The sequence below is a fragment of the Curcuma longa genome, chromosome 3 (genome assembly GCF_044706935.1).
Source record: "Curcuma longa cultivar G26 ecotype Majalengka, Jawa Barat chromosome 3, ITB_CL_G26_1.1, whole genome shotgun sequence".
Lineage (NCBI taxonomy): Eukaryota > Viridiplantae > Streptophyta > Magnoliopsida > Zingiberales > Zingiberaceae > Curcuma > Curcuma longa.
Window position 1 is genome coordinate 12,795,396 of NC_133863.1, and position 15,235 is coordinate 12,810,630.

General features: G+C 37.0%; 1 protein-coding gene across 1 annotated transcript; it reads right to left on the bottom strand.

Moving 5' to 3' along the window:
- Positions 1 to 311: 311 nt before the first annotated feature.
- On the bottom strand, positions 312 to 13,491 carry LOC141825090 (single-strand DNA endonuclease 1). The gene is made up of 14 exons (XM_074712480.1): positions 13,365 to 13,491; positions 13,113 to 13,270; positions 7,815 to 7,873; positions 7,596 to 7,729; positions 5,530 to 5,581; positions 5,386 to 5,458; positions 5,195 to 5,268; positions 3,632 to 3,691; positions 3,164 to 3,314; positions 1,790 to 1,898; positions 1,594 to 1,676; positions 1,355 to 1,455; positions 1,133 to 1,263; positions 312 to 889 (listed from the first exon to the last, which is right to left on the bottom strand). The coding sequence occupies exons 1-14, from the start codon at positions 13,430 to 13,432 to the stop codon at positions 424 to 426; spliced, it is 1,719 nt and encodes a 572-aa protein (XP_074568581.1). The 5' UTR covers positions 13,433 to 13,491; the 3' UTR covers positions 312 to 423.
- Positions 13,492 to 15,235: the final 1,744 nt, after the last annotated feature.

The window sequence follows — 15,235 nt, forward strand, 5'->3', positions numbered from 1 at the left end:
AAACAACTCAACAAAAACAGTTGAGAAATGCTTGTTTATCTCAATGAGTATGAAATCAATAATTGGATTAACTATAAAACCATAGAGACAATAACTGTTTTATTAATAGGGACTCAAACCATAGAGAATTGTGAATTATTTGACCCACTATAAATGTGAGAATGACATTCAAGTGAATAGTATGTTCCATTTTAGCTGTTATTTTGGTCCCTTCAGAGAGACAACCAACAAAATGATTATGTTCCATGAAGAGCTCATAGACCAACTAAACAATGAAGTGAGTTCAAACAAACTCAATTGGGGCACAATAATTTAGAACATTTCTTGAATGTTTGAATGTATATATGCATGGGGCAGGGTGAACAGTTAGTGCTAAATAAATCTAGCTTATACAACAGACTGCAAAACAATATTACAGATGGTCTAATACAGATCTTTTCTGATACTGTTGATAAAAGACCTAAGCTCTCTTGCCTTCTTCTCGTGCCCAGGAGATGATGCTTCATTATCTGACTGGCATATGTCAATTATATCCACATGCAAATCAGTGGACTTTAGGCTTTTGGCATCCTTACATGAAGAGGGCAATGGGGAACGGCTGCAGAGGTCAATGAGCTCGGGGATTGCATTATCAGAATTAGTTTTCGGGAAGCAATTAACAGGTTCAGGTAATGCACGGCTTTCTTGATCGATGTCACGCAAAAGGCCTTGAAGCTGTAAGTTGATTTTATTAATGGCGTCTTTGTTCAACTTCTTTGGCTTTCTGGCATTTGCTGATGGTTCATGGAGCCCATTTGCAGTAGCTTTGGATGACTTTCTCGGCCTTCCCGTTTCTTTCTTCACTTCTGCTTTCCTTTCCATGAATTTTGGAATTTTTTCTGGGCAGGCACTGATCATGAATGGAAAAGTTAGAAATGATCATGAATGGAAAAGTTAGAAATAAGTGACAAGGTTTGAAAATATTAATTTGTAATCAAGAAATTTGTTATACTTGTATTTTCCATTATACACCAGACATTTCACAATAGGACTAACGTCTCCATATTCTAAAGTTTAGTTTTGGGCTTTCTTCTATTCATGATTTCTCGCCCACCCCACCCCACCCCCATCACAAGGTGAACAACGACTTTACCTAATAATCAAATCAGCAGGGACAATGGAGTTACAGAGACCATCCCTGCGTTGCCAAGAAACCTCATAATACTCTTGTCCTTGCACTTTTCTCTGCTTTATTATCGCCGATACAGGGCAAGAAACTGGCATCTGTGGAATTTGAAAGTGAATGTGAAACAAACGGTGAGTATACACATAGCAGCTACTACTTAAACAAGGTTTAGTTTGTTTCAAGAGGTACCTCGTGTAAAGGAATTCTAACTCCAAACCCAGATGACGTGGAACGCAGATTAGCAAACTGCCTAAGATCCCTTTCAGCAATTTTGGGAAGGATATACTGATCTGCAAAATAATAAACCAGTACAAGGATTATTCATGTCCCATGCCCAGTGATTGTTTAAAGCAGTCTGCTCATTGGACAAGCATGAGGATTCATTTGTGGGAATCATTTTGCTGTAGTAAAAGGAAGTTAAGATTAACCTGTTTGATCAGGGCTCCAGCCGAAATTCTGTTCACACAAATGCTGAAGTTGTGTGCGTTGAAAGGGGTACTGAGTACAAACCCTGCAAAAAAAAAACATCGGGTATGGATACATTAATTGACGTAAGACAGTATATAATTTCTTCAGCACTTTGAGGGATGCAGAAGACAAGCATACGACCGGCTAGTTATGTACCTTCCCACAGCTTCTGAATCAGGTGGATAACATTTAGGTTTTAGGTAAGCATTGATAACTTCAACGTATTGGTGGTTGGGTTCCACGTTCTGCCAATTCTCTACGACAACTGAACAGTGAAAAAAAAAACTCATACAAAAAATGCGAATAAAAATGCTGAAATATTGAAGCATATACCATTTAAGCAAAGTTGAGAAAATGATTAAAAAACAACTATCCAACAAATAGATCAAAAGAATAAACAAAAGCAATCATGAGATGAGACTTGCAATCTGAGAGAGCCACAATCCAGACAAATAAACAAAATTTCATAAACCCCCCAATATTTAGACATGTATGTAGAAGATAGTGGCTCAGATACAATATTTTTTTTTTTCCTACTAGCCTTCTAGTATGTATAATCTTCAACAATTGTTGACAATTCGAGAGTGTGATATTCACGAAACAATGACATCCAAATTCCAAATTGCCATTGAATGGTAAACGACCCAATGGGCATTGTCAAATTCTTTATCAGTTTAGAGGTTCTAGTTTAAGATAAAGGCACAAACCTAAGTTCACTTAAAACTTCTATTAATATGATTAATTTACTATTATAATTTACAGTGCTTGACATCTTGACTTGATCACGAATATGGGATGCGATGCTTCTTCTGTAACTGATTCATGTTTATCTTTGATAGTGTCTAGTTTTTTTTTCCTTACAAGTTAATGAGCATACATTGGAACTAAAGGTCTCTTAGGGTCACAATTGGACATAATCTAAAAAACATATATTATGTCGGTCCACTTGGATGAAAGAACTAGCTAAAATGTTTAAGCTTAAATTATTAACAGCTCACCCATCAAGTTTATATAACTCATTAACCCACAACAAAATGTATAACTAAAGTGGGTGCTACATAATAAGCTAGGATTGGCATGGGACTGGAAAATAAATTGAATCACCAATATGACCCAATGCATCTAATGTCTAATTCATAAGCATCATAGTAGAGACTATTACTTTAGCCTCGTAACGAAGCATTTCTTAAAGACCAGATTTACACGTTGAAGCAAGCATCATGGTGTTTTTCACACATTAGCACCTAATTGAAGGACACTTAGGACAAGAATAAATAAAACAGAAAACCCTAGTATATAGGATACACTGAAACTTCATAAACACCATAAAATAAACTAAACCCCTCTAATGATCATTTCATGAGCACCATATGAAAAACAAAACCTTAGTTTGAGAATAAATAACATTTGTTTAATGCAGCAAGATGAAACTTTAAATCTACTCACATTGATAATGGTAAAATATAATTTCGATAATATGATTGAGCAAAATTCATTTCTCAAGTTCACTGTCAAGACTTTTGTTGTTACCATGTTCATTCTCCTTGTTCACATTACAACTGACGTTCTTTGTAATCTTCTTTCCCCTTTTACATTGGCTTTCCATATTCAATGCCACAGAAATAATTCGATGCAAGACAGAGTCATCCCCTAGAGATTTAACAATCCTGCATGCTGATTCCTGCATTCAAAATTTAGATTGTTGGCAGAACATATCTTTGCAAAAAACACATGCAGGATGAAAAGAAAAGGATTTAATTAATTCATCATATTTGAATATTTTAAATAATTCCGCCCATGATGAATTAATCCCGTCATGGCCGGTCCTAAGCCTAGATAAAAGAGGAGGATTGCGTTAGGTTGTCTGCCAATGTTAAACTAAGAAAAATATTCAATGTACAACAACAACCAACAAGCCAACCCCACCTAGTGGGATAAAGCTTGGTTGTTGTTGTTGTATTTGCAAATTTTAAATAAGCAATATAGCATATTACTCACCGGACCAAACCCATGAATTCCCTGAGAATAATCACTGCCAAGAAGAAGAGCCAAAGAAATCTGAGGATCATAAAGTAGTCAACCACCTCGAACAGGGATCAGCAATCAAATAAAACAACTGACTTGTCTAGCAATATGAAATACAACATAAAAAAAAAAATTTATGAAAAAAACTTAGTTGCCGGTCGTTTAAAACATACATACACCATGGGAAGGAATTCAAAAACAACCAAACCAATCAACATGCATTAAATATTCAGAAGATTACAACGTAATAATTTTGGTAAGCTGCTTATTGAGACATGTCTTCTAGAATTAGTGAAATCATTTATTCTCGAAGACAGCACACTTTTTCAGTTTATCTCCCAAGAAAAATTGCACTACATTCAGCAGTTTGTCTTCATTTGCTGGATAATATCATCATAACTCCATAAAAAACACCTCCTTGTTATTCTATTACACCTGTTGAACTTATACCACTGTTAGCATCTACTGGAATTTCGCATTTGCCAATACTTATTATAGTTTCCAGTTCCAGCACCTGCTGAACTTTCCCATCTGCCAACACTTATTGGACTTTCTCTATTGTTAAGTATCTCGTCGACCTCAACCTACTTGGACTTCTTTCACAGTTAAATATCCAGTCATTCTTAACCTATTTGGCATAATCAATAAACATATTGATGAAGCATTAAAACACAACTCTCGATCAATCTGACAGAGACCAACACTCTAATCCTTGATTTTTAGATTAGTCATTCGGGAGTATATATAAACATGAGTTTTATTCTTATATTTAAGTTTTATCTCTTGATGTAAGTGTACAAAAATCCTTGGCCTAGGAGGAATATAGCTCTGTATCTAAAAGACCAACGGCTAATAGATTCCATTCATATTCAGCAAGAATGCTAAAGGTAAAAGTGTCACACCCCGAACACCAAGGAGTGTGCATGGAAAGTGATGTCTAGAAGAATCTCAGGTTAAGCATGCTGTGTCCGCCACATTTTACTGGCATACAAATTTGCACTGATTGATCAACCTATCTTTTTCGAGTAATAGTACCAACTAGAAGATAAAATAATAGGAACTATTTTGAAAACTTAATGCCTCTAATCCTATGAGAATAGGACATCGATGAAATATTTCTACAAAAGAAAAGTGTTCCCTTGAGGATGAACTCTATCCTTCGTTGAAAAACTAGAGGGTATTCTTAAACCCAGACGTGTTGCAAGAATCGATGGCAATGACAGTCAAGTGACTTCTAGGCCTGGCCTGCTAATGGTTGTATAGTGAGGTTTGGCCTCTGAAACAAGAGGGTACAACCTGCCCTTTGATTTCATATACATTAAATTACATTCTATATTTGAAGATAAAGCAGCTAATTAGCTTTGGTAAGATATGGTAAGTTTTATGAGTGAATTTTTATATTTAATTAATCTTTCAGAAAATATTAAATCAACTACATATTGACACAGAAAGAACATCCAGCAAAAATACAACACTGAGGTTAGCTAATGATCCTCTCATTCAGTTGAAGAATTAAGAAACCTGAACAAAACTTACCAATGAATTCCTTCCAAATCCAAGTTTTTGTTCTATGTCTTTCATTTCATAGCAGATTACAGAGCCAGTATCTCCTAAGTTCATAGAAGAAAATTTAGATAACTTTGTAAAGCTAAAAAGGAACACGTAATGTTAAATTTCTTTGATGTTTAACTGAGAATGTACTTTCTTTCCCTAGATCATGAGCTTACCAAGAAAAATGTCTCTATATACTGTCCTAGCTCCAAAGAGGAAAATATCAGAGTCTGAACTGAAGCATCCATCCTGACAGCAGAAAAAGTATTTTACAGCAATTTCTAGATTGTTCCAAGTAAATGAAGACACTTTTAGCTTACACATAAAGATTCCATGTTGAGTGATGCACATTGCGCTTCTGCTTCCTCTAGCCTGGTTCACAATAAGAATATTCATGAAATAAGTAGAAAATTACTTTGACAAGTGAGCAGCGAGACCTCTCCCTGATTGAGGTATCACATTAAGCTCTAGTACCATATTAACAGTCTCAACACCAAGGTATCAAATTTTGAGATATGCTGCCCAGCACGAACGAAAGATAATGTTCTGATCCCCCAAAACTTGTCGGCACAAGGAAAATTACCCTATATAGCACGTGCAACATGGTTATTCCCTCAGTTGTTCATGCGTGTTCTCGGTCAACATGCATGCTCTCGCCTAGCATGCGATGCAACAGAAGTCATCAAATTTGATCAATCAGGGGGAGGAGAATAGGAGTTAATGTATAATGGAGCCTTGAAGCTTAAGGGATAGTACCATGCTATCGGCAACAACGACAACAATGTGGACGAGTCGGGCATCGAAGGCAACAACAAATCAAAAGTGGTGCACAAACAAATCAATTAAGAAAATACAGAGAAGACCATGTTGTCATCTCAATCATAGTTTTGCAGGAGACCATAGTCAATGGTGTCGCAGTCAGGTGGAATCAAATGTTTGCGTTGCTAAAGAGTTGCAATGGTTGAGAATATTGGTGCAATTGACCTGTTTGAGTTTCGATATTTGATCAATATGTTTGATGGTTAAATGAGACGTCAAGTAAAAGGGGAGATTATTGGTGCAATAGGCATTAAGTCAAGATTGACAAAGTTTGGTTTGATCAATATAGTTGATGGTTAAGTGATATGTCAAGTAAGTAAGGTTGACCGAATACTTGATAGTGCAGAAGTCCAAATAAGTCACGATTGATCTGACAATTGGCAGTTGAAAGTCCAACAAAAAATTGACATGTGTGGAGAAGTCCAAGTGGGTCATGGTTGACCGAACACTTGATAATTAGAAGTCCAACAAAGAGTTGACATATGTGGAGAAGTCTACGTAGATCACAATTGACTGAACACTTAGCAGTGAGAAGTCTAATAGAGAGTTGACATAAGAGGTGAAGTCCTAACAGGTCATGGAGGACCAAATGTTAGGTATAAGAGGAGAAGTCCAAACAGGTCATGGAAGACTGAATGTTAAGCGTGTGAGTGAAGTCTTAATAGGTCATGGAGGACTGAATGTTAGGCGCCTTGGTGAAGTCCTAATAGGTTATGAAGGACTTGATGTTAGACATGAGACAAGAAGTCGAAACAAATTAAGGAGGACTAGATGTTTGGCAATAGTGAAGTCCTGACAAGTCAAAGTTCATCGGATGTTTGGCAAGAGAAGTCTTGATAGGTTGAAGTCAACCTAGTATTAGGCAAGGATAAGACCCTAGTAAGTCAAGGTTGACCTGTACTAATCATATGAGGAAGTTATAGAGACATGGAATCTCTTGGCATTACATAATTAATATAATATATATCTCTTATATAACATACAAGAGAGGTGTTATAAACTCATATACACATTCTCTCAAATTGTGAGAAATCACAAGTTCTCGACCCTATAACTAGTCAGTGACATGAACATTCACTCCCAGTCCTGATCGCAACACCAACGATTATCATTCACCTCAGCAATTGTTATAATGATGTCCGCAGCTTTGATCTTTCTTACATGATTTGTATTTGTGTTACCTCCAATTTGTTGCTATCTCTGATGTCTGAACCTCTATGGTGTTGTTTGGTACTATTGCAGTATCGCTAACTCTTAAGCCTCAATTTATACCTCAACTCCTATGCTCCTCCCTCACCGTTGATTGATGGAAAAAATCAAATCTAATTCCCTCTATTGCATCACTTGTCAGCTAAAAGCACGGATGTTGATAAAGACCGTGCTTGACCAGTCAGGGAATAGTTATGTGGTACATGAGGCAATTACCCCATGCCGACAAGTTTTATGTTTGCATGAGATTGGAACGAAATTTTTCGACTGTGTCACTAAGGGCAACAACACTTAGTATTTAATATGCTTCAAGTAGAAAACATTAAAAAAATAAAGAGAAACAAGGAAAGAGAATTACCCATCTAAGAAAGGTATCCCAAGTGTTGTTCCAAGAAATTTTGCTTCTTTTATCATACATGAAAATTCTGAACCCTTTTTTCTACATATAGAAATTGATGAAGTTGCATCGGAGTTTGCATCCTCTTGCATGGCCTGATGCATCGAATTTCCTACCTTTAATATATAACGAATAACTAATTCTGCAAGAAAGAAAGAGGATTCTAGAAAGAAAAAGAACCTTATGCAAGCCTAATCGGCTCCTATAAGTGGATAGTTTTATTGAAGGAATCGATCCATCTAAAAAAGCAAATACAGATCAGTAGCAGCACAGCCATGGATGGTTTATTCACATTGTAATGCAGATAGCACTGAGTAAAAAAAATGTTATTGGTACTATCTAAACAGAGTGGAGGTGATACATTTAGAATGTGCATTTTGGACAAGGCTATGTTACAGAACGTTTGCTCTCACTTCTTCCAATTACCAGCTGTCTCAACTGATATCATTTGTTACCTAGGCATCAAATACTATGTCATAACAATATAAAGGCATAGATCTAGGTCTAACACATCATTTTGTAAAATAGAGACACAGATAGAGGGCAATTAGGTGTCTAGGAACTGATTGATGTCTTTCTGGTTCATACAAGCAGTAAAGAAATCACTTTCATAAACTAGTGTTGTATCTTACTTCTAATACTTTAAGTAAAACATCAATTTAAGTTGTTGTATCTTCTTCAATTCCAACACTTATTTATATAATACATGATGCAAATTCAGATAAGAAGAAGGAAGAGATCAGATCATAGTAAAAAACAAGAAGGACCAGAAAGAAATCAGGAATAATGTATTTGAATCATCTAAGCTTAAGATTATGAAATAAACATGAATGCTAACAGCATCAACTTCTAAATTATCTAAACATTAAGGGGCAGAAGAATTAGTTACAAGAAAATCCATGAAAAGTTCATAGATTGAGCAATAAGGCTGGCAATGTGCCCCCACATTACCATTATGTGGTTACTTCACCATGTGTTTTTGAAAAGGCACTACATTGTTTCTACTAGAATGAAAATATTCTAAGTTAAATGAACCCTAGGAATATCCATGTTTTTGCACTGAAAAGACAGAAAAGAAAATAATTGTTTCATATTGAAAAAAAGAAACATTTACCTAGACAAATCTTATGTTAGTGCAATTGTGCCCTAGGTGGCTGAACTCGACCTTGGATTTTGGTTTTTGGTGTTTTGTCAAAAAGAGTTTAAGTCATATCTTGAATATGTTTCTAATATGTGTGCTCAGTTGTACAACAACTCGGCAAGACACACATGGAGTTGTAAGCTTGTCACTTAAATGAAGTCGAGTATAAATGATGACTTGGTGTGGCCAAGGCAACACACTCAATGGCTTGGAGGTACGATGGAATTCAGTGAAGGTTGCATGAGGCATCCAAGGAACCACAAGACGAGAAACATTGAGGTTACGTTGGAGTAACTTGTAGAGTTTGACTTGGCGCAACCAAGTTAGTTAACTTATAGCTCAAGGTTCGATGGATATCGAAGAATAACGGAATTGAACATCTACAGGACCGCAATGTTGCCACGTGAAGCGAGATAAGGTTTAGTGCATTCAAAGGACGATTAACCTATCTAGGGATGTTCATAGTAGTGAAATCAAGCTACAAAAGGCAAGCTCATGTATAAGTTATGAGAGTTGAGAAACTTTATATTTGAGAAAGAATACTTCTCAACTTATGTGAAAACTTGAGCATTAGTATGATCCTAGTTAAGGCTCTAGCCGAATCAAGGGTGCTCCTAGTTAACCAATAAGCTAAGTTAACGAAAGAGTTTAAACAGCAGAATAGTTCTATTTAGAGCCAAGTCGATTAGGCAGTCGATTGATTGACGATTGATGGTAGATTTCAATCAACCAACGACTTAGTGAGAAAGTTGGAAGGAGTGGTTGATCTAACACTTTGGAGATCCAATGAGCAAATGATGTAGGGTTTACATTGGATCAATCGATTGAGGTAACAATTAGCAAACTATAAGCGGAAATGATCAAGATGATGCTGGATTGATGGTGAATGGAGTTGACTGATCAGTGATAGAACAATAGAAGAAAGTGAAAATTGACTATATTGGAGGCTATAAAAGGACAACGAGGAGCATCAAAATGTTGGCGAAATATAGATTATCTAATCTTTTTAAGTCTTTCTCTTGTATTCATTAGCTTCATCTTCTTACTTTCACTTATTATAAATCTTTACAAGAGAAGTTTGTTAAAAGAGGTTTTTTCACCTTCAGATGGTATTCAAGAAAAAGAAAGTAGCTTTAGAAAGTGACTCATTGATAAGTTGTAGGCCATAGAAAAGGAACAGAGGTTCTAAACCACGTCACTATTGGGGATCTTGTGACTTGCTAGAGAGGGTGAGTAACAATCATTCAACCTACAAGCTTGATTCTCAAATACTCTTGCTCTTGATATCAAGGTCATATAAATAATTAGCAATGGAAATAAACCATAAAGGAACTCACACTTAGAAGATCACTTACATATTTGTTTAACGTGGTTCAGCAACCCCAAGGTTTCTCCTCCACGGGCTATGATCCATCATTGGATCACTCTTAGAAAGAACCACTAACTTTCTCCTTCTCAATCAACTACCTAAAGTTAGAGAAACCACTTACAATGCTCAAGATTATAAAGGAATTACAAGGAGAAAAATCTAGGGAAATACAAGGCTCTAATAGTGTTTGACCGACCCTATGTTGCTTGCGTTGAATCAACCTCAAAGTCCTCCTTTTATAGCCTTCGAAATCCGCCTACCGTATGCAAGCTTCTCTAATACAAACCTCAATCCATTGACCTACCAACCTAACAGCACTAGCTCAATGCTTTAGAGTTGCTCCAACACCACCTTAATATTCCTTGTCATGTGATCCAACAAATGCCTCATAGCATCCTTCTCTGATCTCTTGGGCCATCAATGCCACTAAGTGTGCTGCCTTAGCCACATTAAGTCAACAAGCTCTCCAAGTTCCATGCCCTACATACTCAAACACACACATTAAATACACAAGGTAATGGCTAACTTAAACCCTTTGCCCAAACATCAAAATCCAAAGCTGCACCAAACCATTTGAGGCATTATCACCCCAACAGTTATATCACCTTGTTAGCTTTTGGTATGCGTTAACTTGCTTTATGTTTTTATTTTTGTTGCACAATCTTCAAAAAGTCAGGAAGAATGGGAGAACATTATAAGAACAAATGTCCACCAATAAAGGAGGTAAAGAAGGTAAATTCCAAACTTGGTAAATTTCATAATAATATTAATCCGTGTTGTAGGAGAAAGGAAGCAAAGAAAGGTTATGTCGTTTGTTTCACATGTCGTGAGAGGAGTCACTATCATACCAAGTGTCCGAACAAAGAAGTATTGAGAAAGATAAAAGGGGAAAAATATAAAATAAAAGGCATCCAATTTTTAATAAAAATTTCAAATTTTGTAAGAAAATTTTAGATCATAAATTGCATGTGTATAATTAAGGTTTCAAATATCATGATTAGACAAAAACTACAAACTTAGGAAACCATGAGAATAGATATATGCCTAGATCTAGAAACATTAGGTAAGCATGTTAGGAAAGTAAGAGTTCTAAATTAGATTAGGGAATCTAAAATTAAAAAACGAAGCTTTGAGGTCAAGTATTAACTATTTAGAGATTTACTAAACATAATACAACTCAATTGTCGAGACTCGTAATGTATGGGTGCACACACTAAGGCCAACGAATATCACATATAAGCGTGATAACTAAGGTTTTTAAATGTCGCATATAGATGCATAGCAAGGTCATTGGTCACCACGAATAGGCATGAGTCCTGAGGCTTCAACTGCCTCATTGAGCGGATGCACTGAGGCCAAATGACCATTGTGTATAGGCACGAGCATGGAAGCTTCGATAATCACAGCGAGCGTGTGCATCAAGGCCAAACAATCACTTGTACAAGCATGAGCACTAAGGCTTTAACTATCACGTAAAACACGCACCGAAATTAACGACCACCATGTTAAGGCTTCAAGAAACAGGTGCACGATGCCAAGGATTCAACCATGGACACAAAGAATTCTGAGTCCACCATCTAGATCCATTAGCTTGACATGAAATCCAAGGCACCCATTTTTACACATTCACAATGAGATCTTGATCACAGTTAGACCTAATTTTAAGGGCATTTAATTTGGATAAATGAATTGATTATTTTCTTGTAAATTAATTTCATCATTCAATTTACAACTCAATCTCGAAAATTGATTCTAATTTTTTAGTCAATTTTACACCCCTTAATGATCTCGCAAGAATTGACATTTACACATACCAAAGTTAGCATTTGTGTCTTCATGTTCACATATTAACCCTTCATTACTAGAATAGTTTTGGATATTAATTTTCAATTTGATATATCGGGGGATATTCTGATCCTGCCTAGGTGAGCCGGCAACCTATGAGAGCATCTTGATCGGGAATATCCCTTCACAACCCCTCTCCAATACATGCTAAAGGAACATCTTGACTAAGAACCCATCACTCCAATGCATGCTATGGGAACATCCCTGACCGAGAACATCCCTTACTCTAGTACATGCTACGGGAATACTCCCAACTGGGAACATCCCCTCACTCTAATGCAAACTATGAGAACGTCCCCGACCACAAACATCCTTTTACTCTAGTACATGTTATGGGCACATCACGACCGAGTACATCCCTACCGAGATAGACCCCTTTATAGGAACATCTTGACCGGAAACATCTTCTCACTCCAATGCAGACTATATAGAAACATCCCAACTGAGAACACCCCTCACTCTAGTGCATGCTATGGGAATATCCCCTCACTCCAGTATGTGTCATGGGAGCATCCAACATCCCCACAGAGTCAGACCCCTCCAAGACGCACAATCTATCTCCTCCGACCATCTCTAACAATCATAGCTGACAAAGTGGCAACTGGCAGTAACTGCCACTGGCCACGGCTAGGTGGCAATCGACAGGGCCTGCAGTGAACATTTGAGCAATGGCAAGCTTAGAGCTTCATCAGTCGGGCCAGCAGCAGGCCGAGGTAACAGCTCACATGGGCATCCGGAAGGTTGAGTATAAAAGGATAGGCGATTGGGAGAATCATGTACACTACTTTCCTACGCACGTGCATACTCTCTCTCGTTGGGGGGGGGGGGGGGGGGGGGGGGGGGGGGGGGTGTGCGGCGCGGGGGTTGGGGATTGCAGCAAGCAGGCCGCATCACAATCCATTCAATATACTAGCTCTACCACGAAATAGTTCGTTCATGTTCAACCAATTAGTTACGAAAACCAATTTCCGACAATTTCATGCGAGACTGCTAAAAGAAGAAAAAGAAATGCCATCTGTGCATTACTATGAGAAGAGTAAACTGTCTACTGACCCCGGAGAGAGCCAAAAAGCACAGCAATCGACTATACAGAACCAAGAAAAATGTCGGGAATCCAAAGGACCTGCGACTAGAATGAGGCTACAGTTGAGGGCGATTAGAGCTCTAAGGCGATGGAACAGGTTTTTCAGATAAACCTTCTCCTTCATGGACGCCGGTGTGCGGCCGGAGTTCTGCAACTGAACAAGCCAGCATGAAAGATCCACACACAGCCTCTTGTTCCTTCACATCGAAAGGAAAAACATTTTTTAAGAAATCCAGCAACGGCAGGTAAGAACACGAGAACGAGAATGGATTGAAGACGGCGGAAACTCACTGGAGATGATGAAGCGGTAGGATTTTCTTGCACGATTCCAAGATGTCCCACAAGTTCTTCACGCCCATATCGCATCGATTGGGGGAAGGAGAAGAGAAGAAAGCAGATGGATCCGTTCGATTCGATGGCGAGGGAAATCTCTAGAGTTCAAAAGAGGGGAAAACCCTACCGTTGCATACCAGTGTTTGTGACATTTGTTTCACAACTTTTTTTTCTTTTTTATTTTTTATTTTAAGAAATGATAAACGTAGTAGCATGATACACTATAAATACACTATATATATATATATTATCAAATTCAATTATCATGTCATATTGAGCAGTATTTTATATATTTTCTTTGTACAATGTCCATTTCAATTAAGTACGATAAAAAATAAAAATAAATGTCAAACGAAAAATTAAATCTAAGTATTGACAATTTAAGTAATCATATTATGTGAATTTGCATAAAATGACCATCCAAAATTTCTTAAGTCTCGTCATTTTCCATTAATCTAGTGTTATTTTGAAGATTTTAGAATTTTGAAAGGTATTTGTGAAAATAGATAAACTGCAGGGAGTGAAGTGAAAGAAAAGAAGTTTTAGTGGTTAATGTTAAAGATTAAGGATAAAATGATACAATCTTAACTAGTGTTATTTTGAAGATTTTAGAATTTTGAAAGGTATTTGTGAAAATAGATAAACTGCAGGGAGTGAAGTGAAAGAAAAGAAGTTTTAGTGGTCAAACTGAAATTTTCATTCTGTTATTTGACTGGTAGATGGGTTTTAGGATTTAGGATTTTAGGGTTTTGGGTTTTGGGTTTTGGGTTTGGGGTTAGGGGGTTTAGGGGATTTTAGGGTTTAGGGTTTTAGGGTTTAGGGTTTAGGGTTTTTTTTTTAGGGTTTAGGGTTTAGGGTTTAGGGTTTTAGGTTTAGGGTTTAGGATTTTAGGGTTTAGGGTTTAGGACTTAGGGTTTAGGGCTTAGGGTTTTAGGGTTTAGGGTTTAGGGTTAGGGTTTAGGTTTTTAGGGTTTAGGGTTTAGGTTTAGGGTTTTAGGGTTTTAGGGTTTAGGATTTAGGATTTTAGGGTTTAGGGTTTAGGGTTTAGGTTTTAGGGATTTAGGGTTTACGGTTTAGGGTTTAGGGTTTAGGGTTTAGGGGGTTTAGGGTTTAGGGTTTAGGGTTTTATGGTTTAGGGTTTAGATTAGGGTTTAGGGTTTTAGGGTTTAGGGTTTTATGGTTTAGGGTTTTTTAGGGTTTAGGGTTTAGAGTTTAGGGTTTAGGTTTAGGTTTTAGGGTTTAGGGTTTAGGATTTTAGGGTTTAGGGTTTTAGGATTTTAGGTTTTAGGGTTTAGGGTTTTAGGGTTTAGGGTTTTAGGTTTTTTTGATTTAGTTTAGGGTTTAGGTTTAGGTTTTAAGGTTTCGGGTTTTTGGGTTTTAGGGTTTAGGATTTTAGGGTTTTAAGGTTTTAGGGTTTAGAGTTTTTTTTTATTTAAACCACCATCTTATTAATAGAAGGAAAATGCATACTAAAAGGGGGACCAAACTTTACCTTTAGTATGCCTTATTACATGATTTTTACAAAGAATTATCAAAGCCAAAACTTTACTTTTTATACACAAAAATTAAAATTAAGCTCCAGTTGAGTCGCCCTCCGATCCAGTTGAGTGCCAAAGCCTTCTGTTTTCCTCCAGTTTCGGGTTTTTGGGTTTTAGGATTTAGGATTTTAGGGTTTTAAGGTTTTAGGGTTTAGAGTTTAGAGTTTAGAGTTTAGTTTAGGGTTTAGGGTTTAGGGTTTAGGGTTTAGGGTTTAGGGTTTAGGGGGTTTTTTTAGGGTTTAGGGATTTAGGTTTAGGGTTTTAGGGTTTTAGGGTTTTAGGATTTAGGGT